This window comes from Heliangelus exortis, chromosome 13, assembly GCF_036169615.1.
Source record: "Heliangelus exortis chromosome 13, bHelExo1.hap1, whole genome shotgun sequence".
NCBI lineage: Eukaryota > Metazoa > Chordata > Aves > Apodiformes > Trochilidae > Heliangelus > Heliangelus exortis.
In genome coordinates, this window is record NC_092434.1 from 10,698,576 (window position 1) to 10,721,803 (window position 23,228).

At 43.3% G+C, this 23,228-nt stretch overlaps 1 protein-coding gene and 1 long non-coding RNA gene across 4 annotated transcripts in view; one reads left to right on the forward strand and one right to left on the reverse strand.

Annotated features, from left to right (window-relative positions):
- The window catches only part of LOC139802053 (uncharacterized), a 37,880-nt gene extending 25,449 nt beyond the window's left edge, over positions 1 to 12,431 (forward strand). Inside the window, exons 3-6 of the long non-coding RNA XR_011728470.1 lie at positions 2,100 to 2,146; positions 3,213 to 3,509; positions 7,545 to 7,679; positions 11,163 to 12,431. This is a non-coding gene — a long non-coding RNA (uncharacterized lncRNA). The remainder of the gene's footprint in view (positions 1 to 2,099; positions 2,147 to 3,212; positions 3,510 to 7,544; positions 7,680 to 11,162) is intronic.
- Positions 12,296 to 23,228, reverse strand: part of VSTM2B (V-set and transmembrane domain containing 2B) — a 147,069-nt gene continuing 136,136 nt past the window's right edge. For 2 of the 3 annotated variants that reach the window (XM_071756810.1, XM_071756809.1), the window contains one exon: positions 12,296 to 23,089. In XM_071756810.1, coding sequence (XP_071612911.1) covers positions 22,544 to 23,089 — 546 coding nt within the window. In that variant the 3' untranslated portion in view covers positions 12,296 to 22,543. The remainder of the gene's footprint in view (positions 23,090 to 23,228) is intronic. The other variant, XM_071756811.1, reaches the window with a different exon arrangement.

Genomic DNA, 23,228 nt, shown 5'->3' on the forward strand with positions numbered 1-23,228 from the left:
CTGCTGCCTGAGGCAGTCACAGGTAATAACTGCTCTACCCAGCTGTTTCAGTGTGCTGTGTAGCTGGGGTGTAACCCATAGCCCTGGCTGTGACTATGCTGGTAATGCATGTAGGCAGCATTTATTTTTAAAATGTTCCTTGTATCTACATTGGCTTTTTTATCAGCGAGTTATAGTGGCACTGGTGGCATTATAAAGTGTGGTCCACACCATCAACAGGAATTCAGGCAGTTCTCTCTCTCTGGACTGCAATGGAGGGCACTGAGCCACGTGCTCAGGAGTCTCTTGGCATTTCCACTTAAAGTTTTCATACACAGGAGGATGAAAAGCAGTCACAGTATCTGAGGGCTTTGGCTTCCTCTGCAGGCAGGGTCTTTATGAGCAGTGGTCAGGTGCTTGTACGGAGCTTGTGCTGAAGACTTTAAGCTCCCTGTCCATAATCTTATTTCTTCTAAACTGCTGGTGGGCACTGAGGGGTTTAATGTTCCTGGATTTCTTTGACAAGTGAAAAAAAACAAACCCGCCCAAAGCCAAACAAAAACAGACCAAAAAAAACCCAAGGACCCCAAACCAAAGCACCAAAACTAAACCCCATTTGAATTCAGTGTAAGTGCCTTTTAAACCAACAATAGCCTGGTGCAACAGTAAATATTTTGTGCTTCTCTTCAGTAGAAATCTGATGATAAACCATGAAGATAGGCAGGTGTCCAAGGAGATAAAAGGAATAAATGTGGCTTTAGTTCTGGAGAGATCTAGCCTGGCAGACTGATAATTAAATGAAAGCCTCTCTCAAGAAATACTGGAAGCTAATAGATACAGCTATTCATTTGCCTCAGCAATACATGTTAATTTTAGCATGAGCTTGACTTTTATATTTTGCAGTGGGACAAAATGGTGGAAGGGGGAGAGGGCAAGCTTTCATCCTGCCAGTGAAGAGGTAGAAGAGATTTTTAAGCACCTTAAACTTCTTAAAAACAGACCAGTGGGTGAGTGGAAGAGAGAAACTATTTAATTTAAGCTGCTCCTCTAAACAGCATTAACTAATCAGGACCTTATAGCTGACCCAAACTACATTTGCAGACAACTGCTGGGTGATCCTTTCCTGTGCCACAGATCAGCAAGTGCAGAGCTCCAGTTAGCAAATAGCTTGTGCCTGAGTCACTCTGTGTTGGTGTGGCTTAAAAGGATTTCTAAGAGCTCCATGAGTGTGAAATGAGGCACAGTGCAGTGGCAGATTGCACCTGCAGAAGTTGTTGGAGATGGCAGTGAGCTCAAGGACGCTTTGGCAGGTGCAGAGAGGAGATGCAGGAAAGGACTGACTTGTGTGTAAAAGTGCACTGGTACAAACAGACTGTGTGCTGCCTGGGCTCAGGGAAATAGTCTGTGCTTGGGACTGTGTCAGCTTTAGTGATGTGGTGCTTACCACTGACAGTGCTGCCAAGCTCCTTCTGGTTTGTGGCTGTCCTGTTCTGGAAGAAAACTAATGGTGAGGCCAGACAGACACTGCTGTGGGGGAGATGTTCACCTGATGCAGATGGCAGGGAGGGGACTGTGACCCTGCTGTGCATTTGGGCAGGTTGTGTACAAGTGTTACAGCCCTCTCTGAGGGCCTGTAATTTTTGAACCCTGTGTCCAGTTCCAGTCATATTTGTCACAGCCATCAAGCTCTCATGTAACCTCCCCACATCTCTCTGCACACAGCTGCCTGTGTTACAGGACAGTTGTGCCATCAACACTGTGCATGCTCCCAGCTGCTGCCTGGGGCTTGCTGGTGGCCTGTGCCACCCCACAGGGACTGCACTGCTGGCAGCCTGAGGTTCTGCTGGGTGCAGGGTGCTTGTAGAAATGAGGCCCTGATTTACACTTTCAAGTGTGGCATTAAGGGCATGAATATAGGTGTTTCAGCTCTGAAACACACGCTGCAGCACAGCAGGCTTCTTTCTAGAAAAAAATCCTCTGATCTGTAAAATCATCGGCACTGAGGCAGCAGAAGGCAAAGCAGATTTTTTCTTTATTTTCTTCTGCCTCAGAGGAGGAATACTCACTTGCACTGCATCATGATTACAGCCCATTTATCAATACCTCTTTTTGCATTTCAGACCTACGATTTGGAAGTCACAAGCAAGAAGTGTTTCTTTTGAGAACAGTAAGTGCAAGGGTAAAGTTTATTTAACAAAAAGAATAATTCTAGCTGAATTCACATTGTGAAAATACAGGTCCATTTAAAGCAAAATAGAAATGGTGGCAGCTTAGGGTCAGGGAAGGAAGATAATGACAGCTGCTGCAAAGTGCATCCAACAGCCATCTTCAAATTGTTAAGTTTTTACAGAAATTTTTATTTTCTTTGTATAATTATGCAAAAGAATAGAACTAAAAAAATTCAAACGTACTGGATGCTGAAAGCAAGCTTGAGGGTTGCTCAGGAACTGCATGTGGAGATATTATAAATGGTGTCTCAAATGCTATCTGATTTCCAAAGATATGGGCTCTGTTCTCCCCATCATGAACGAGCATGCAGGTCTGTGACCTTCTTTCCGGCACATCTGTGCCCAGGGGATTCCTCCCTGCCTGGCTGGCAGAGTCCCCAAAAGGGCTGGTGCTGGCTGCACACTCCTTGATTTGCACTCATTGCCCTGATCCCACAAAAGTCACCTCAATCTCTTGTTCCAGACTGCAGCTGTCAAAATGCACATTTCTCATGAAAAGAGGGTTGGTACCAGCTTTTCATAACAGCACTTTAAATATAGTTTGCTCTTGCCACTCCAGCTAAAGAGATTGGCTTTATGTCTCCTCCCAGGCACTGCTATAGTATCCTTCTGCCCCTGCTTCAAGGGGGAAATCAAGCCCGGGAATATTCTGTCATCCTACCTGTATCAGGGAGAGGTGGAGCAGAGAGGAGAGCCCATGCCTTTGCAGGAGGGGCTTTTGTGCCAGGGAGATCTTATTGTAGCCCTGTCACCTGAGGAGTTCCCTTTGAGCTTTCCAAAGGGACTTCCAAAGACTTCAAGAGAATTTAGGGCATGCATGAGTGTGTCTCTGGCTTGACAAGACTGAATTCTACTGAGTCCTTCCATAACCCTGGGATTTAAGCAGAGATTTGTTTAGAGTTGTCTTTTTCTTATGCATTTAGAGTTGTCTTCTTCTTATGCATTAAACAACAACAACAAAAAAAAGATAGAAATAATAATTTCCCACATTTTCATGCTCAACAGCTGCTGCCATTTTTGCTGCCCACGCAGACGTGTGAGGTCAGTTTTTGGGAGACAACCAGGATGTTCGAGTTGCCAGTGAAGATAAATTACCTGCAGATTGCAGCTCAAATTCTGCTCTGACTGAGTAGCACCAAGAAATTCTCCAACTCTGCACAGATGACCGAACAAACCAGCTGGAGCCCTTGTTGTCCCCGAGCACTGGAGGATGCGTTTCGCAGGCCGGCTTTGAGGACACCTTCAGACGCAGCATGGCACCCGCTGCAGCTCCACGCCAAGGTCCTGCTGCTTCAAAGAGCTGTGAGTTAAAAACTAGCTGAGCTTCCCCCATAGCAACATGATTTACTAAACCACTAAGATATTGGGTCAGCCTTGTAAATCATTTTAATTATTTCACTAAACAGGTTGTGGAAATAGATCAATAGAAAATATGGCATTTAGGCTTACAATGCTGTGCATTCATTATGGGAAAGAAATTATATTAACTGATTTAGGAGCTAATAATAACTGAAAATAACAATTTAATGGAAGCCTTCCAATCCTGCACTTTGAAAGCAGGATAAAGTTACACAGTCTACCCATTTTAATCTCAGTCAAGTACACACAGCAATTTTTTGACTCTCAGAGAAATGTCAGTCAAGTACAAGTAACTTGCAGACTTTCAGCATCCCATAAATCACATTATAATAAAACAAAACCAGAGGAACTGTCAACAACCATTTTTGCATACTGGCAGGGCCACACAAACCAGGCATATGAAAAATAAGGAAATATATTGCAATATAACAAAGTGGAGGTGTTGTACAGCAGAGGCTATTTTCCACTTGCAATTGGTTATTTCTGTGAGATTGTGGTTTGTGATGCTGGGCTTTGAAGGGCACTTCTCTCTCCAAAATGTTGGGAGTTTTGTCTCAAACATCTGAAGGCTACATGTATGCTATATATGTGAAATATATATAAAGAGAGAGGGAGGAAAACAAACCAGAGAAACCTAATCTCTCCTGTGAAGCAAAAGCCAGGTGTCACCATACAGTAGCTGGGGTCAGCATTGCTCTATTACAATTATTTTACCATGGCTAAAGTAAATTTGGTATGCTGTGTCCTGGTTTTCTTAATGCATGCATGATAGTCACCTTTGCTTTAAATATTTCCTCCTGAAGTAAGCTGTACATTGTGACTACTTAATGCCTTATTGGCCATTGGGTAACCTCACTGAGCCCAGCAGGCATGACTGTGGGCAGAATTTAAGCTGCAATCAGATACTGCACCCATGTCCCCTGCTTGCTTGAAAGCCTGCAGCTTACTGATAGGCACTTGTCACATCAGCTATCTCCACTCCAGTTTGCAGGCAGAGTCAAGCTTGTCTTTAAGCCCTCTGGCTAGATAGCATTTGAATTATGCATTTCATCACACCCCAATTAGATAGGGATGCATGACAATAATCATTATCAGTGAGTTTATTTGGGAAAACACCTTATTTTGCTACTTGGTCCGGTATATATTGTAGAGGAGAGTGAAACTTTGAGCCATTGCAAATCATGCTGCTCCTGTTTATTTCCCTGTCTCCTTGAGCTCTATCCAGTTGTTCTGGGAACATTAAGTGTTGCTTAAATAAGAATAAATGGCTTTAGCCTGACCACAGAACAGACTGAGCACATTCCCTGTGCAGGCTGTGCAGCTCAGCTCTGTCCTACTCCCAAGACCCCACAGTGAGTTTTACAGTGTCCCCAAGTAAATGGCCCCTGTGGCTCCCCACACCACCCCTCTCCTCCCTTGCCAGCAGCACTCAAACTCCCAGCTGTAACCAAGAGCTGGCTGGCTGTTGGACGGCTGTTTTGCCAAGCCCTGTAAATGACAGCAGGGATGAGTGAGCACTGAACGAAGGGAAACTCTGTGTGAACACGTGGTGGCTTTGTGGCACTGAACGTGAGCAGTGATTTCTCTGTTGCCTCCTGGCAGCAAAAACCTGCAGTGGCAAGGTTTGAATTACTCCAGTAATGAGGCTCAATTTGGTTGACTTTTCCATGCACATTTACAACCAGGTTGACAAATACTTCCTGAACCCAGCAAAGCTCCATGCTTTTGCTTTTGAAATAGTTTGCTTAAAGTCTAGCTTAAGACCTGTCTGGTCTTAAAAATAATTAAAGCCTGGCTTAATAAAGACACTGTAGGTTTTTGATAACTACTGCAAAACATTCAGCTTCTCACATTCAACACTGCAACAAGCTGGGTTTAGTTCTATTTACTCCATCTTGTTAACAAATCATGTTACAGTTCAGATTTTGACAGGTGCTGCTGTGTTGCTAACTACTGTTCGCTTGGGTTTGAGCTCCCCCAGGTCTGGCACAGAGAGGGCAGCAGCCTTTCTGCTGCCCCTAAATGCTGAAAAAACTTCAAGGTGGCCACATCTGCAAACCCACAACAGGGTAAGTGCACTGGTATGTACTCTGGTTTGGTTTTCCTGTCTGATCAAACCCTGCATACTTTTCTGGAGACTGAAATGCCAGTTCTGTTAATTATTAAAAGATATTACTAGATAAGGAGTCTGGCTGCTGACTTCAGTGGTACTGTTAACTTGGATATAAAGTCATTAGCTCAGCCAGCAACTTAACTATAAACTGAGGTTCATTTTAACCAGGATTGCAATTAGCACTTTGCTGTGCATTTAAATAACTTGAGACTTTCATACCATTACGCTATAAAAGTTGAAATTATATCCAAACACTCTACAAAAGGATTACACTGTTACTATTACACTGGATGACTGTATTTTTACTGTCTTGCACCAAACTAACATAAATGAATCACAAACATGGGTGTGTTTGGTAAAGATCAAAAAGGAAATTATGTTTCCTCAATCAAACTGTACATTTTCATTGTCCCATTTGATTTAGTTACCTTTAGCTTCTCTTTTGCACTTTCTGAAGTGATGCATTCCCCTCGGGGTAACTGGCAGCAGTGACAGACACAGTTTGGTCTAGATCATCACTCCATAGTTATTCCTTGGCCTCAGGTTTAGCTGTGCATATTCTGTCCTTGTTCCCAAGCTCACACTCTGCTTGGCTTAGCCATGGCAAGGCACTCTGACCAGGTAATCCCAGCCTTGCAGAGCTCAGAGGAATGTATGTACAGTATTACAGTGTGGGGTGTTTCAACAGCACCCTGACAGAGACACAGGATGAGTTTACCCCAGGAAATCCTGAGGCTCCTGAGGGTCTGTCTCTTCAGGATTGGACAGGTGGCTTTTGCTTGTGCCCCCACTGTCCTTGCTGGCTCAAAGCTGGGGAAGAGGTGGTGGCTGTCCTGCTGGAGCAAAGTGCGAGAGGTTGAGTCGTGCTCTAGGATCCTGGGTGAGAGGTTTCCTGAGCTCTGGGAGCCTGGCAACACAGCCCCTGACATCCTGCTTGTAGTGCTTTTGGGGGCATTCCAGAAAGCAGAGAAATAAACTGGTGATGCTCCAGTGGCCTCAGAGGGCTGATTCTCTGAGCCATGCCATGGAGCATGGAGTACATCCCAGCCCCTTGGCTGCCTGATGCCAGGGGCCATGTGTCCCTAGAGGTAATTCAGTTATCAGACCCTTCACTAACATTTCTCCAAGCTGTTTGTATCTAGGTCATAACTCACCATGTATGTTGCTCTTTGTGGGAGGGAAGGATGAGACAAACCAAGGGGGGTGTCAAAGTTCTGTCACTGACCTTCCTCAAACCCATCCTCACAGTGCAGAAGCTCTCCCTGTGGGGCTGATGACATGTTTTTAAAACTGCAAAGACAGGTGATTAATGATGTACTGAGAAGTATCAGTCACTTGGATCAACTCTGACAACTCTGGAAGCACTGAAACATAGCTGTCCAGAGCAGTAAATAAATAAATTACAGCATATACATGAAAAAGAGGCTCTGCTGGGGGATTCAGAGCTAAATCTCATGTTTACCACAGACTATGAATACAAAAGCACTCTTAAAAAAAAAAAAAAAAAAAAAAGAAAGAAAAAAAAAAATATTCTAAAAACCACAGACTTTGGAAATCAGAAGTATCCTCATTTTGCCAAAACAGCTGACTTTGACTGACAGTCTAACTAGCAACACCTGCCTAGATACCATGTAGATCACCCAAAATCCCCAAAAGAGCTATGATACTCACTGGATTGTCAGAGGAACTTACAAGCCTGAAAAAAGTATTCAGTAATGAAGTTTTCCTCTTCTAATTTGTTAAAATTATTTCAGTTTTTCATGACAATGACAATAATAAAATAAGAGCCATTTTATGTCATCATCTGTTTTTTTTTCATCCTGCATAACACTCCCAAAGTCTTACATGTTGCTTCCTCTTTCAAGGGTATTAGCAGAGAGAGATGAATTCAGGTGCTGGACTGATCTGGTCATGGAGTAGAAAAAGATTCTGACACCCCTGGTCTCTTCTTCTCCAGAGTATGCCCTGTTGGAAAAGTATAATCTTCATGTGAAGTGTAAGTATTTTTTGAGTTATTTATCAAGACCTTGGTCATTTAATTTGTATTGAACTACAGATGAATTTCCATATGAGATTTAAGAAATATTTTAACACTAACAGGAAACCAAATCTAGGGGCAACAAATAGGGAAACCCATTAACTAGCTCCACAGCACAGTCCTCTCTGATTTGGCCTTTAATGTAACTGTGATTTGCTTGGAATGTCCATTAACTGCTGTAATTAAAAGGCTGGCAGTCATCAGAGGAAAAAATATCAATCCATTCACTGACAATAGCACAGCTCCTTAAAAAAAGCCATCCTGGTCAGTGCTGTATTTTGGGTGGTCACAGATGTTTATCTGAACCACTCCATTTATAATTCCTATTTTTAAACTCCTCAGCAATTGCTGGGTTTTAAAAGCACAGTCCAAAACCAACAATGCTCTCCAGTCCAAATATTCTCTTCCTCTTCTCCATCCCCTGTTGAACCCCATGGCCATGCCCAGAGAAGGCACTGCTGCTGCTCTGGGGCAGGACAGTGTGATGCAGATGTTGCTCATGGCTGCCCTCCTGCCTTTCCAGGTTTCTTACAGCTTTCATCTTGTTACCTTTGTTCCAGAGACAGTTATTTTTTCTTGTGGAATAACTGCAACTGCTCTGGTGTGAACAAACCCCAAACCTGTCCCAGGCATGCAGACAGCCCCAGGCACTGCCTTGGGGCATCTCATCAGAGAGCAAAGCCCTCAGCCCCCAGGCAGCTCCCTGCAGCACAGCTCAGTGATCTGCTGCCAAGGGACAAAGACACCACAAAACCCCCAAAACAATGAAGAGGAAAACCCCAAGTCTTGTCTTTGCTGTACATGAATGCTTTACCATTCACTGATCAGCAACAATTTGTGTATATATTAATTCTAGCAGTCTCTCATGGTTTGTAGCAGTGGTTTTCCCTTACCTGGTGGCACAGAGTCCCCAGGGTATGGCAGGTGGTGTCCCCACAGGCCAGCAGCTCCCCAGGCAGTGCTGGGAGAGCACTCCTCACACCCAGCACCACCAGCCAGCACACACTGGCTGCAAATTAATATTCTCATAGCAATCATACAGTCCCCCACCCCGAATCAGTCTTTGCTAAAAGCATTAATTAAGCCTTTAACATTTTTGATCCCATCAATTTTCTGTTCTTTGCTTATTAAATAGATGTACTAGGGGAGTTTGAATAACAACTGCCTGAAGTTTGGGGATAATGAATAAATGAACTTTGCCAGCCTCTGGCTAAGCATGAAATTTACTGTTTAGTAACAAATGCAACGGAGGCAGCTCATACATTAACCAGCCTAGTTTTGACACACGACTTTGGGAGCACATTATTTACTTACTTACTAATGCTAAGTGAGATGAGGCTCTGAAATGTTTTATGCAGGAAACAGAAAATGACATGTTCAGCCAGGCTGCTGCATTCCTCATCACAGCGTGAGCCTGCTCGCTTGCCTGTCTGCCCCTTGGTGGTCTCCTGGCCCTCTTACCATGGACAGTGATGTTTTCAGGGCTGCACACATTTACCTTGGGAGTTTTGCCAGAAAAGGAACATCCTAGGAACTAGGTAATTTGCTTTTTACTTGCTAGGTCTTGGCACTTTGAAGGTTACCTGTGTGCTGTAAAAACAACTTCTGGATTCTGGGTATTTTTACATGCACATGGCTCTAGCATCAGCTCTGTTACATTGCTGTAAATCCAATCATTTTTGCAGAAATCCATTAACCCACAGTGAATTTATAGCTGTGTAACTGTGAGCAAACTATGGCTGATGGAGCAGAGTGGAAATATTACAAGGAAAAGTGCAAAGTTCTATTGATTTTCTCTCAGGCAAAATGTGTGTTTCCTTATGATTACATTATATATGGCTCAACTCTGGCCCCTAACAGCCATCACTCTTGCTTCCCAGCTCTGTTGCTCACTGGCTCAGCAAGGAAGAGCTGCTCACTGGGCTGTCCCCAGCACAGGGACCAGGTGCTGTTCCCCCATGTGCCTGGGGATGCACCCACCCCACCACAGGCTCTGGAGGACTTTCTGCATGGCACTGCAGGAGGCTCACTGCCTTTCCACAGCTCTGCAGCCCAAGCACTTATTACTAATTGATTCTGACAGCAGACACCAAAAGGAATGCTGAGATTTATGAAAGAGCAAGATTTGCCACTAGCCTCTGTCCATTAAGGGTACAGCAAAACCTCACTTTGCCCTTTGTAAATACAATCAGCAGAAGTGAGGCAGTTGCCCTTTTCAGAAGAAAGAGCACTCTCAAAGGACAGTTTTAGCATAAGTCCTTAACACACTCACCAGCAATAAGGCTCCATATCCTTTACATTTTTTCCATCAAAATGTTTCTCACTTCTTTAAGTGCTTTTTAAAGACTAAATAATGTACTGAAAGCTGCAGCCTCCTCTTCAGGCAGTTATTTCCCCTGCACTAAGCAAACAACTGGGCCAAGCATAGGCTGTGTATTTTGCAATAAAGTTGGTACGAATGTGGAAATCAAGGCCCCCAAACCATGAGGATTCATTCTGCACATTTTTGAAGGCAGGAATATAGCAAAGGTAAAGTTACAGCCTGGTTATCTTGCTGCTGGTCCCTTGTTGAAGTTACCCTGGGTGCTGCGAATGACTTCTCTCTGCCTGCAAACAGATCTTCACTGGAAAGAAAAGATGCCTATTGCTCTTGTCAGAAGAGATTTTTCATCAAACCCTCAGGTTATTGTTTAGTGGTTCTGAGGTTTCATAGTGAGTTAGAATATAAGAATTGTTATACTGCACTACACCTAATTCTGACCTCAGAAAGGATTAAAAAAAAAAGTTGTTTTTTTTTTTTTGTTGCAGATTTAATATTTTTTCACCTTAATGTGATCAAAGTCTGAAAGACCTTGATAATTCCACTCCTGACACTGCACGTAAAACTTCCCCTGTGCAGGGAACAGGCTACAATACAAAGGGAAGGACAAGTTCAAGGTGATAAGTTTCCTCACGTTTTCTGCAAACCACACAGTATCCAATTCAAGACATCATATACCCTGTAAGTGATGAAACAGAAGTATCAGAGCAGAGGATCTGTTTCCTAAATGAGCACACTGAAGTATGGCTGAAATCAACTACTTCTAGACAGACATGCTCTACTGCCCCAGGCATCAGCTATTTATTAGATAAATTTAAGCTGATTTTCTTCTTTCTCTTGTAAAAAAAAAATTGTTTTGGTTCTCTCTCTTAGAATGAACACGAGTCAGTGAGAAATACTCACTGCCTTTGAGAAAATGCAGCTGTGATGATGCGTTCACCCCCTGTTCAAACCCAGGCAGGTTTCACTTTCATCCATTGCTCAAAGTGCTCATGACATCACAGACTCCAGCCATACCTCTGTGTTGAAGAATTGTCCTTGAACAAGTTCCCAGGCAGCAATGCTGGTATGAATTTAGGTATGGTCTGATATTCAATTTTTTTTTCTACCTGTCTTTCGGGTTAGATCCTATGTGCCAAGGACCATGCTCTTCAGAGTCTCACACTCTGATGTACTTCCAGGTTTGCAGCAATCCACCTCTCCTGCCCCGGTTTGTTTGGAACTTTTTGTGGGATGATTACAGATGATTCTCCAATCCATGGCATTAAGAGGATGAACATTCTTGCAAAGACTTTATTACCTTTGAGTCCCTATGGTGAGTTTGCCCCCATACAAGAGGGCTTTTATTACCTAAGTGTAGTACATTTATGAAACCCAGATGTGTTCTGGTCTCACACAAGGTGGCTGGCACTCCTAGAAAAAGCAAATTTTTACCATCTGAGACATTAAAAATCCCTTCCTACCCTTCTAGAAGAGGACTCAAGAGTGAGGTGAGGCAGGGGCATGTCTTGCTTTTGCTCCTCAGCTTCTGCCAACAGTCCTACTGATGCTGTAGCTGTCACTATTTCCACAGTTAAGGAATTTTAAGGAATTTTCCTTTATAAAATACTTTGCAAATGAAAGGATAAGAATTGCAGTCAGACACAGGAAATTTCAAAATACTTCACTAAATTCAGCTACAGAAGGTTGTTTTTGTACCAAGTCATCCTACTGACTCACTTAAAACCCAAGCATTTTGGAACAGAATAATAACTGCTGTATTTATTGTAAAAAAGCCTTTTGCTTCACTGAAGGAAAGCTCGCTTGATAAAATAAGTGGCACGATTATGTAATTTAAAAAAAACCTGAATATACTTTAAAAAAATACTGGAATCCAGCCTAGTGAACAGAACATTCCAGCCTGATTAATTTTTTTCATTTTCCATGGGTTGATTAATCTTTTTTCAGAGAGGCCTGTAGAAAACCCAAGCAACTTACTTTGAGTGCTCTGTACTGTCACACTGTCCATCTGACCAGGTCTTGCATTAACTGCCCAGAGATAACTGGTGTCACCACAGCAAAAGGCACCTACAGGCTTGTGACTGTCAGCCCATTCTGCTGGGGGGTTTACAAATACACATATTTGCAAATATGTGGTGTATTAAATAACTGATTTCAAAGGTACTCTATTCCTCAATTCTCCATGATGTGACAAGGTAGGGAACAGACACAACCATGAAACCTTCTTGGGGAGCTTCAGGACTCAGGGAAAGGCACACTCCTGTGTAAAACCTTTATTTCAAAATCTTTTTATTCAACTGTTATTCAGCAATATACAATACAGTTTATAAACAAATGTCTTACCTTGTTTCCAATCTTCATTTAAAAATAAATATTATTGACAGTGAATAGTAATTATGGTAAGATGCACCTTTTTAATTAAAATGTCTCCAAAAGAAATAATTTAATTAAAAAAGGAAAAGGAAATTCAAAAAACCTAAACACAATAATCTACTAAAAATATTTCCTTTCTTAGGAAGGGTTTTGACCCAACATCTTTACATATTGTCATAAAGATAACTGCTCAACAGTTCGTGCAAAATGAAGAGTCAGAGGAAAGGTTTAGAAAAGAAAGAAATATTACATTAAAATAGAGAAATCATAAGTGCCATGCACAGAGCAGGGCTTCACACCATAGTCTGGAAACTAGATGCATTATTCTATGTGGTTTACTTTCTGTGGCATCCCAAAAAATATGTTTTTCCCCCATGTAGAATTTATCATGCTTGCTCCAGTCTCTTTCTGTCCATCTTTAAACGGCAGCTGTTTTTTTGTCAGGGGTGTGTTCTGTTTTTAAATAGATTCCTTTTTTGTTTGGCTGAGGAGTAGAGGAGGAAGCAGTCCGTCAGTGGTTTACTAATAAATGTACAAGCTTATGCAGTATTAACAGGGACATATATAAGAGTGGGTCTGTAGCATAAATAGGTCCTGTACCTAGAAAAGAAAGAGACAAGGGAGAGAAGGAGATTTTACTCCTTATCTTTTCCAATATAGAAGATAAAATGCAGAAGAGAAATACAGGAAGATTTATTTTTATCACTTGGGAGCCAGGGGTCAGAAGCTTAATTTTAATAGTAAAACAGCATCCTCAAGCTATCCAACTCAAATAGCTTCCTCTGCCCCCTCCCAAATCTGACTCCACTTTCATTATGCATTTCTAATGGTATGCCTAAACTTGGCTTCAGCCAAGTTACCAGCAATTGAGATTTCTATAAATACACCTTAATCTGGTATATAGTTTCTTGAGAAATGACAGGTATCAACCAGCCATTACTTTAAAGGGAAATGACAAATGCTGCTGTACTTCTTGATTAACAGGACATGAACCCATTTCATTTGGAATGGGAACAGCAAGACCTTGACATCATCTTTACCTTTTATAGTAAATAGCAGATTTTTAAATTAAAAATGTGCAGAGGAGCTACAGAAAACCTGAGGTCAGATGTGGAACACATCTGTTACAGACATTTCATCCAAACCCAGGGAAGACAAGGCCACTCCTGCTCCTATGAGGTAAACTTACTCAGCACAGTCCCAAACTGTAGGGTCCATTCTGTCTGGGCCATCTTGGGGACCTTAAGGTGCCTGTGACCTTATGGCTGTAAGAGGAGGACACAGCTCTCCCTGGGCAGGCACAGACACCCACACAGCCACAAGTGGCATCCACGCCCACGCTGCAGCTAACAAGCCTGTCCCTGACTTGTGTTTACCAATACTTAAGAGATTGTTCAGTTTTATTTTCTAGTTAACTGCACTGAAAAGAGAGGCATCTGCCACCATGGCCCGGCCACTCCCCTGGTGTGGGAGAGCTGAGCCATGGGGCTGGGGGCTGTTGGCCACACTGCCAGGAGCAGGACACATAGGCACAGCATGGGGCACTGGGGCTGCTCCTGCTCTTAAATGGATCACAGCTCTGCTGCTGGGTAAGTACAAGAACAGCCTCTTCCTATGAAGAAGCTTGGCTGTCCTGTGCCACTGCTGGAGAGCAAGATCTGAGCCCATGCAGACAGGGATGGACAAGTCCACAGCTGCTGTTTGAGTCCCAAATACCAATGGGTGACACCTTTCCAAAGCCATGATGTAGACTACCAAGTGCATTTGTCACCAAGACTGAACATAGTGCAGGGCTGCACATGACTGATGTCTCACTTGGCCATTGGACATTGCCACAGAGATGAAGGCAAAAGCAAGAGCCCAGCTGGAGCTTTGTCTGCAGCTGAAGCACACTGAGGCACCCAGGAGCTTCATCAGCACTAGATACTCTGCATACAGGAGTAATCAGTGCCCAAAACACTGATAGAAAATACACACAAAAAAATTACTGTCAGAGCCACTTTGCAGAGTGGGAAAACTTTAAATTTTTTTTTTTTTTTTTTTTTTTTTTCACGGATCTCTGAAAGAGAAATCAGGCCACCTCTATTTAGGAAACTCACTTCAGGCACCCTAATGCAAATACTTTAGTCTTGGTCTCTAGGAGATGTGAGTCCCACTCAGCTGTGGAATGATCAAAGGAAAGACCTCAAACAGCTCCTGGGCTGGCTGTTCAGGCTACCTCATAATCTATATATTCCCCACCAGCAAAAGAAGAGTATTATTATCCAAGATCAAAAAAATAGTTCATAGTAATGTGGCGTGCAATCGAGGAACACAAGAAATGTCCCCACAGTACTATATCACAGTCACCAAGACTGTGTGGAGATTATTCAGTTATTAAGGTTTTAATTAAATCCTTGCATGCAAAAACAAGTGGCCAAGAACTGCCTCCACAGCAAGAGTAAGGCATTAAGATTAATACAGGATTTTTCTTTTTAAAGATGGAAATCATTAACAAGCACAATTAACTCAGGTAACTAAAGGAGTAACTTGTTAACTTCTTGAAAAAAGACACTAGAAGTGTGTGCAGAAAAAGTACACAACAGCTGCTAAAGCTCAGGTTCCTTGGCAGCACGTGGGACAATCACCAAACATTCTTCCTGCTCTGAGGCAACAATGCAGCAGCTCATGAGCTCAGACTTGCCTTCCCTGCTGTAGGTGCTGAATCTGTGCCAGTTCCACACCTGCCCACCACTGCTGTGAGGGTCTGGCCTTGGGTATTTATTTATTATGCTCCTTCAGTGAACAGGACCTCAGTTTGAGGAGGTGCTTCCAGTAAGTCAAAAAGAAAGCTGCACTTTTGTAAGGGGGGAATTGCCCCTTAGAATTCCTCCCCTTTGAAAATGGGTGAATTCTCCCTTTTACCTTTTAGGGGAAGAGACTTGCAATAAATTTCACACTAGATGGAACCACACACACAATTGACATTCTGTAACTGAAAGAAGTTTTAAATATCTGCCACACAGAATTAAAGAACACGACACTGTCATTCTCACTTCACTGTCTTCTACAGTACTTTTTACCTGATCAGGATTAGGAGCAAGCTGCCAATGTAGCTGTAATTACCACTCCAATCGGAATTACTAAATTAAGTAGATCTGAACGCAGATTATCTAATGATTTTTTTTCTTTAAATAACCCTATCCTGCCCATACATAAAGAACAGAGCTAAGTGTGTTAGCAGAATACAAGATGACACAAGGAAAATGGCTGTACTGAGAGCATGTGCCTGAAGAACCTGTGATTTCCTTTAAGAAAGGATCACCTCTTTGCTTTAAACAAAACCAGTCTTTTTGGAGTGACCCACAAATAAGCAGACCCCCAAACCTTTCAAATTATCAACATTTCCTAGATTTTAGCTAACTAAAGACATTGTCATGCCCGAGATCTAAGGGAGGCCAAATTGTATAGAGTAAGCCAGCAAGGAAAAAATGTAGACACAGGATAACGTTCAGTGCCCTCTTTACATGTGAAATCTCCAGCTCCCTGGTGTGAAAGGGGTTCAGACTGGAAAGCCAGTTTTAAAATTTATAAAGTAGTAAAGTAGTTCTAATTATACCAGTTCAGTGAATTCTACGCATAACTAATACAAGACAGGCATAGCAGACAACGGCCATTAGAGGACTTGCTCTGTTCTGCCCCATTTTGAAATAAGCACACACAGCCAAGATGCTGTGATTCTGTGCCACAGCCACACCAGGGTCAGGTATTACAGACACTCCCTGAGATCCTGCCTGAGCTTTGTTAGCACAGCTCTCTTCTCCAGCCATGGCACAATGATCTGCACACTGTGATCACACTGACTTCCCCACAGAGCACAGTTGCTGCTCTACCAAACTGCTCTTCTTCCCAGCTAATAAAATTGCCTCCCAACTGATAACAGCCTAGCAATACAAAATACTTGGCTGTTAACCACTGTTGTGACAAATAATACCGTTCTGCTGACAACCCCATTTTTTCCAATACAAACCTACTGGAACTGTTATTGACATATGGGATTGCTTTGCCATTATCTAATTTTAAAAAAACCCACAAAGTAAACAGCAATAGTGAACCTGCCAGCGTTCTTACTGCTTTAGAAAAGCTAAATCAAAACCCAAACCAAACCTCTCATTACCAGCACAGTCCTGTCAGGCTTTGTTATGTAAAGAAGAAGCACCTTCCTTGCAGGACTGCCTTAAGATCCGTTTCCTGGCAGATCCTCCTTTAAGCTTGCTTTCCAGCTGCAGACCACCACTATTACTGTCCTTCTCAAAACTAGTACCAGTAAGATGGTCTTGACATTTCTTTCTGCTATGACTGCTCAGGAGAATACCACTTAAAGTCTCAGGGAGCTATACAATCCACAGCACAGTTCAAGTGTGCCTTCCTACATCAGTTAAGCTGCATAAGTATAGCAGAAGTGTGGAACACATAACAATTATCTGTCTCTTGTAAAAGACACAGGTTGTAGTGAGCTGGTACTGCCAACTTAGACTCTGTTTTGTCAAGTATCTATTGAAACTGTACATAAGGAACTAGTGGTATATATATACTCCTGCCTGGAATGCTGTTTGTTCATGCACAAAGAAACTTGGATGCACGCAGCCTTCCCCCACACAAATTTCTACTTTTTACTCACGAATCGATCTCAAAGAAATACAGACCAACGTTAGGTAAAACTTCTACATGCACCAGAGAGACGTGTAATATACCTTTCCTTGAGCTCAGCAATATTTTTACGTTTTTTTCACCTATAACTTGAAGATATTAAAGAAAGTCAAGTAATATTCATATTTTTTTCAAGGACACTGCACAGGCTTTAGTAGAATAAGTAAGTACAGTTTTTTCTGTCCTCCAGGGAACAAGCAAGAACCACTGAAAAGAGGTTACTCAAATAAATTGCAATTGCACAGCACAAAAACACCCTGGCACAGCTTGTTTCTGCCCTAGGTAATGAGGTGGCACAGTACTGCAGTTCGTGCTTTTGTCCAGTTTGAGAATTAATCCATATTACACACACACACAAAAGAAGGTATTTGACCTCACTTGTCCCCAAAGCAGTCTAATTTGCCTAGATATTACAGTGCTAGTGATGTGTATTTAATGAGGAATCTTTTTGCATGTTTATTATCCAGTGACATTTAGGAGGTCAGCCTGATAATTCAGTTATGGCCTCTGTCTTGCTACTTTATTTAATGTAAAGGAAAATGTGATGTGACCCAGGTTGCATTTAAACTACAAATAACAGAATTTGAGCTCATATATGGTCTCAAAAAGCACAGAGGAACTGAAGTAGACACAAACAATAAGTTGGAAAGGCAAGAAGCCGAAGCTGAGGAACACCACAGAGAGAGGTTCCTTTCTTGCTGTTTTGTGTAATATTCATATGTTGAAGATAAACGAGCTCCACAGGCTGTTTCTCAGACTAGCACACAATCCTTCAAATTCTGACGGAGCCAGGAGAGCAGTAGACCCAGACCCTTACCCAAAGTTAATCCAAACTCAGCCATAGCCACTCTAAACAGCTCCAGACAATACTCTAAACCTCTACAGAAAAAAATACCTTTTGCTTCCCAGTGAATTATGGAGATCTAACACCCTCCCGTGTGTTCTTCTGCCTCAAAGCAGGTTGCCACAGCTTGACTTGGTGCAGGTGCTGCTCTTACAAACACCACTGGGAGCTGTAAAGGCACAGGGGCTGCTGAATTTAGAGCTGGTACTTCATTACCTCAGGCCATGTAACCAACAAGCAGACCTCCCTCTGCCTCAGACATAAAAGGCTTTGTAGGGGGCAGTGGGATAGGTGTGAAGGGAAGACTTTTCTTCTTCCTTGCTGTGAACGCTTCATCTCTGCTTTACACGAGTCTGTGTCCTACATAGAGCACTCTTAGCAAAATGAAGCAGTTTCCTGCTTCACACTCCCATCTTTGTTTGTTTTATTTAAAGATTTCACTTCAGAGCTTTGAGAACAGAGATCAAACAAATAAAAGGGAATTTGGAAGTTTCAATGTCCGATCTATATTCTGGTCAGAAGTTAAACTAAAAATTGCCCCCAAGCCAATACACATGGGTACTCATTTTGGAGACCATTTGTTAGGATTTTAATACAGCCAGTTTGCCTCCCAGAAGATCAACATCGAGATCCTTATTTATTACTTCACCTATCAGATGACAAAATTAGTCTCATGACTACAGCACAGGACTTAAATTTAAGAGATCTGAAATTATGTTTTCATATTCAATTTCACAGCCGCCACACACTCAACCAAGTCGGTCATAACTGCTCCTGCCCGTTGCCCTCCTCATCCATTCGGACTGCAAACTTTCCGGGACAGAGACTCTGAGTGTCTTGCTCAGTGATGCTTCCATATCCCCCTCAGTGAAACCTTCCAAACACATCAGCACTGTATGCACTGTTTCACTAGCTCATCCTGCTTTTTTTCCTATAGCAAAAGATTCTATTTGCATATAAGTATTTAAACTGAAACCTCAATATGGTTCCAAGTGGAAATAATGACAACAGCTCCTTCTCTGATAGTCTTAAAACCTGTAATCTTAACAGAAGATCTTTGTCTTATGAGAGTAAAAAAGATTAAGAGCTTCTCTGCTGGTAAGGTAGAATGAAGTGGGAACAGAGCATGTTACTTAGACTGCAATGAGGCAAAGTTTTCATACGGCAATTTAAAATTCACAGACAAAATTCTGCTTGAGCAGCCAATATTTCTGGCATATTGGGCAACTTTTCTGTTATGCCAGATCTATTCCCTTACATACTATAATGCTGATGACAAACTTGTACCAGACACAATTTCAGATTACATGTCCAAAACTATGAATTTTCCATTTATACTTGGGTTTTCAGATGAGACTGCATGCTTTTCAGAGAATCTCAGTAACAAGCACATTTATTCTAATAATTTCATGTTTCGGTTCAACTCAAAGAGAGAAAGAATCACATTTTTCCACATTGCATGACTGGGACTCCAGATGAAGTCAAGAAGAACCCTGCAGGCACATCTGAAAGCAGCAGTTGATCTATAATCACATTTATTGGCATACAAGCACACACAGGCCCTGTCTTACTATACTGAACATATTGGGAAGATTTCTATTTCAAGGAAAATAGGATTAGAACCCAATTCATGCAGGACACTGTGGCTACTGCCATGCTATCAGCTTTTAGGCAGAGCTCTCTAGCGTATTAAATGAGGATGTTTCTTAATCACTGATGGCAAATCCATTGTTTGAGCACATTTGTGCTTTTATACAGAGGAAATATCCCTGTGTACAATTAAAAGACTTACAAGCACTAAAGACTTTTGAGAGTAAATGTATCAGATGATTCAGTTGTTACACACAGATTTGGCGAAAATAATTATCTGTATGTGTGTTAGAGCTTGAAACAGCATAATGAATCATATGTATTATGCTACTATGCATATATATAATTCACATATCAACACAGTGTTGGGTCCTGTGGTGTTGTACAGCCTATGTGAACAAAGATTTAGTTAGATTTGATGATCCTATTGTCTGGAAAACCAGCTACAACACAGCCTGAGGTTAAGGACTCAAAACAAGACTTCTTGCTTACAGAGGTTAAAAAAAGAGAACAGTACTTCCTATAAAGAGTCTATATTCTTGACAGAGAAAAATAATTACTGTATCTAAAATAGCTCTAAAGAATACCACATCAACATACAAATGAAATCACTGAAGCTCAAGGTTTTTCTTTTAAAACATTTTGAAGAAAATTTAGTGCTTATCCAACCCAAGTGACACCATTAGAGACCTGAGTCTTCAATTTCCTCACAAAAGCAGGTGATATCCCTGCAAGTCTTCAGTACAGGGACCTTCACTTCAGAATTTTATCCACATTCTTTTATTCTGGGTAGGGAGCAACAGTGTGTTTAGGGGAGATAACCTTGCCTGTACACCAAGCTGTCTCTCTCTGCTTCAAACTAAGCACCTGGCCCAGAGAGTCCTAAAATACACCAGTGATGGAGACTGGGACAGCCACCAGCAATCTGCATCTCCTAAGCACCAAAGAGACATCTTGTAGGAACAAGTCTGAGACAGGCTGGGTTCAGAATGCACCTTAATCAAGAGCTTTGAGGACCAATACTTTCAGCTCCTAATCTCCTGAGGATAATATTTATTGGGAAATAATTACTGCCAGCTCCAAACTACCACAGGTATGGAAATTACCATAAAGCAAGAAGAAGCTTGTTATTCAGGGGGTCTTGATTCAAGCAGAGGAAAGAAGGCATTTTTACAGAGGACCATACCAAAACACAAAATCTGTTCCCTCTCTCATATGGGGACCAAAAGCAGTTGCTGTTTTATACCTCGTGTGAACAAGGCACTATGAACTACAAACAAGAACTGGAGCCCTGTGCTCCCTGCACTGACTTCAGCTCTCCCAGAACTCAAGCTGCCACGGAGTGGCACTGCTCACAGACAGTGTGCATAGGAGAGACCTCACAGCAGGGAATTTTGGTTTTAGCCTATTTTGCAGCCCTCTTAGCATCACTCTCCATCTGGAAATCCCCACGAAGTATTTTTCTGCATTCTGCTACCTTTGTCACTGATTTAAATAATTCCATTATCTCCACTGCTGGCCACAATGCTTATATTTTATTTGCAGAATTTAATCCGACCTAGAAATGATGAAGCAGTGCCACATCCCTAACCCACAGGCATGTAAAAAATCAGGATAGACAGCAGTTTAGATGATCCGGGCAGGGGGGTCTTGCCCTCACAGACATATGTGACACGCTCTCTTGGCGGCACACACTCACATCCATCTGTTGAGATGGAACAGAGCCCACTGCACTCCCATTGTCCTGTTTTTAGGTCATATGCACCATACAAGCTCTGGGATGGACAGGCAGGGTGCACAGTGATGCATATCCTAAACCCAACTTCTGTTACTGGCATGGAAAAACACTGCAAGAGTTCTCACTGTAAGAGACTGGAAAGAAGAAACACAAAAGCAACCACCAGCCCTGAGTTCCTGGGAGGAAAGTGGATATTTCCAACAGTAAAACAACAGATCATGAACACTGTACTCTTCAGTTTAGTTTTTTGTGGTGGATGAATACAGCAAAGGCAAACTGATCTTTTTTATATGTCCACAGCATTGTGTAGTTAAGACTTCAGGAATTACCACTTTGTCTTCCACTGGACACCAATGAACAATCAGCTTAGTCTTAGGAATGATAAAGAGTAAAACCCAAGTTTTCACACATCCTTCTACCCAAGAAAGAAAGGAAAGCATTCAGGAAACAGTGAAAAGTAGGAATCAGAGAAAACACAGCACCTGAAAAGCACTGGCAGGTCACAGTGACCCATATACAACAGATTTCCATTACTGAAAGTCAAAGCCTGCAACCATTTGTCCTGACAGTGTGAAGAGGCATCAGGAAGAAGCGTGAACATTCCTGTGTGAGAATTTCGAATCTGTGTCAGATGAGACTGAGCACAGAGAGGAGCTCAGGGCCTTCCCTGCACAGTCAGTGGAATAATTTTTTTCCCTTCTTCCACAGATAACTTGGCATGGCTATTTGTTCAACGTTAGCCAAGGGACAGTGGCTGAGTGGAGAACTTGAGCCCGCCCACAGCAGCACCACAAAGCTGGAAATACGTTTGCAGTGCAGATTTAAGATTGTGTTCCTTGCCCTTCAAGAGCCTTATCCAATGGTAATGTGGCATTAATAACTAAGACCATTATTAAAGGCAATCGTTATTAGCACAATATTTACATTTGCAAACCATTATACAGCATAGTATCTCCAATTCTTAACTCAGCAGTAATTTAAATGTGGAGCTCTTTTCACAGCAGTTTGTATTTCCCTTCCAAACATGGACCCTACTCCGCACGGGCCCCGCACCTGCCCGGGGTGACCAATCCCTGCAGCTGCTGATTTCATTTCTCTGCAGAACGGCATTTTACTCACTTGAAGATGATGCTACTCTTTAAAACCCCACGTCTGGAAAGCTGCAAGGGGGCCTCCCACAGCACCTACAGAAAGGAAGCAGGTCCCAGCCCCACTGCTACCTTAGGAGCCGACAGGGCGTCCCGGCTCTCGGGATGGCTCAAGTACATTTCCTTACACACTCGGGACACCATTATTGAGCTTTAGTACCTCAGCCACAGTCCCGCCCATGCCGGGGGGGTCGCGGTGCCCGACCCTAAACCGAAGAGCAGGACTGAGGAAGCCGCGTCCGGCAGGGGAGAGAGCAGCGCCCCGCGCCCTACCTGACCCGTGGTGCTGTCGGAGGATGGCGGCCTGACCGGGCGGCGGCGAGGCTGAGGAGGCAGCGGCGACCGTCGATGCGGTGGCAGTGGCGGGGACAGCCCCCTCGGCCGGGGAGGGCGGCGGGCGCTTGCCGGGGCCGGGCGGCGACGTGGGGCGGGCGGCGGGGCCGTGTCGGCGGGGAGCCGCTCCGCTCTGGATGTGCGAGACCGCCTCGGCCGCCTGCACGTCGGGCGGCGCGAAGCGGGAGAGGACGCGCAGCAGCGCCTGAGCCTTGTGCTCCTGCGTCTCGTCGTCGCTGTAGTCCGCCACGCGGCACTCGTAGACGCCCTCGTCCTGCAGCCGCACGCCCGAGAGCCGCAGCCGGTGCGAGATGTCGTTGCCCTGGACGCGGACGGTCTGCAAGAGAGCGCACCCCCGGGCTCCGCCTCAGCAGCGAACGCCGGCCCCGCGCCTTCCCCTTCCCGACCCCAGCGACCCTCCTGCACTCCTGGGTGCAGTCCCGACAGAGCTCCTTCTCGCCCCGGGTACTCGTCCT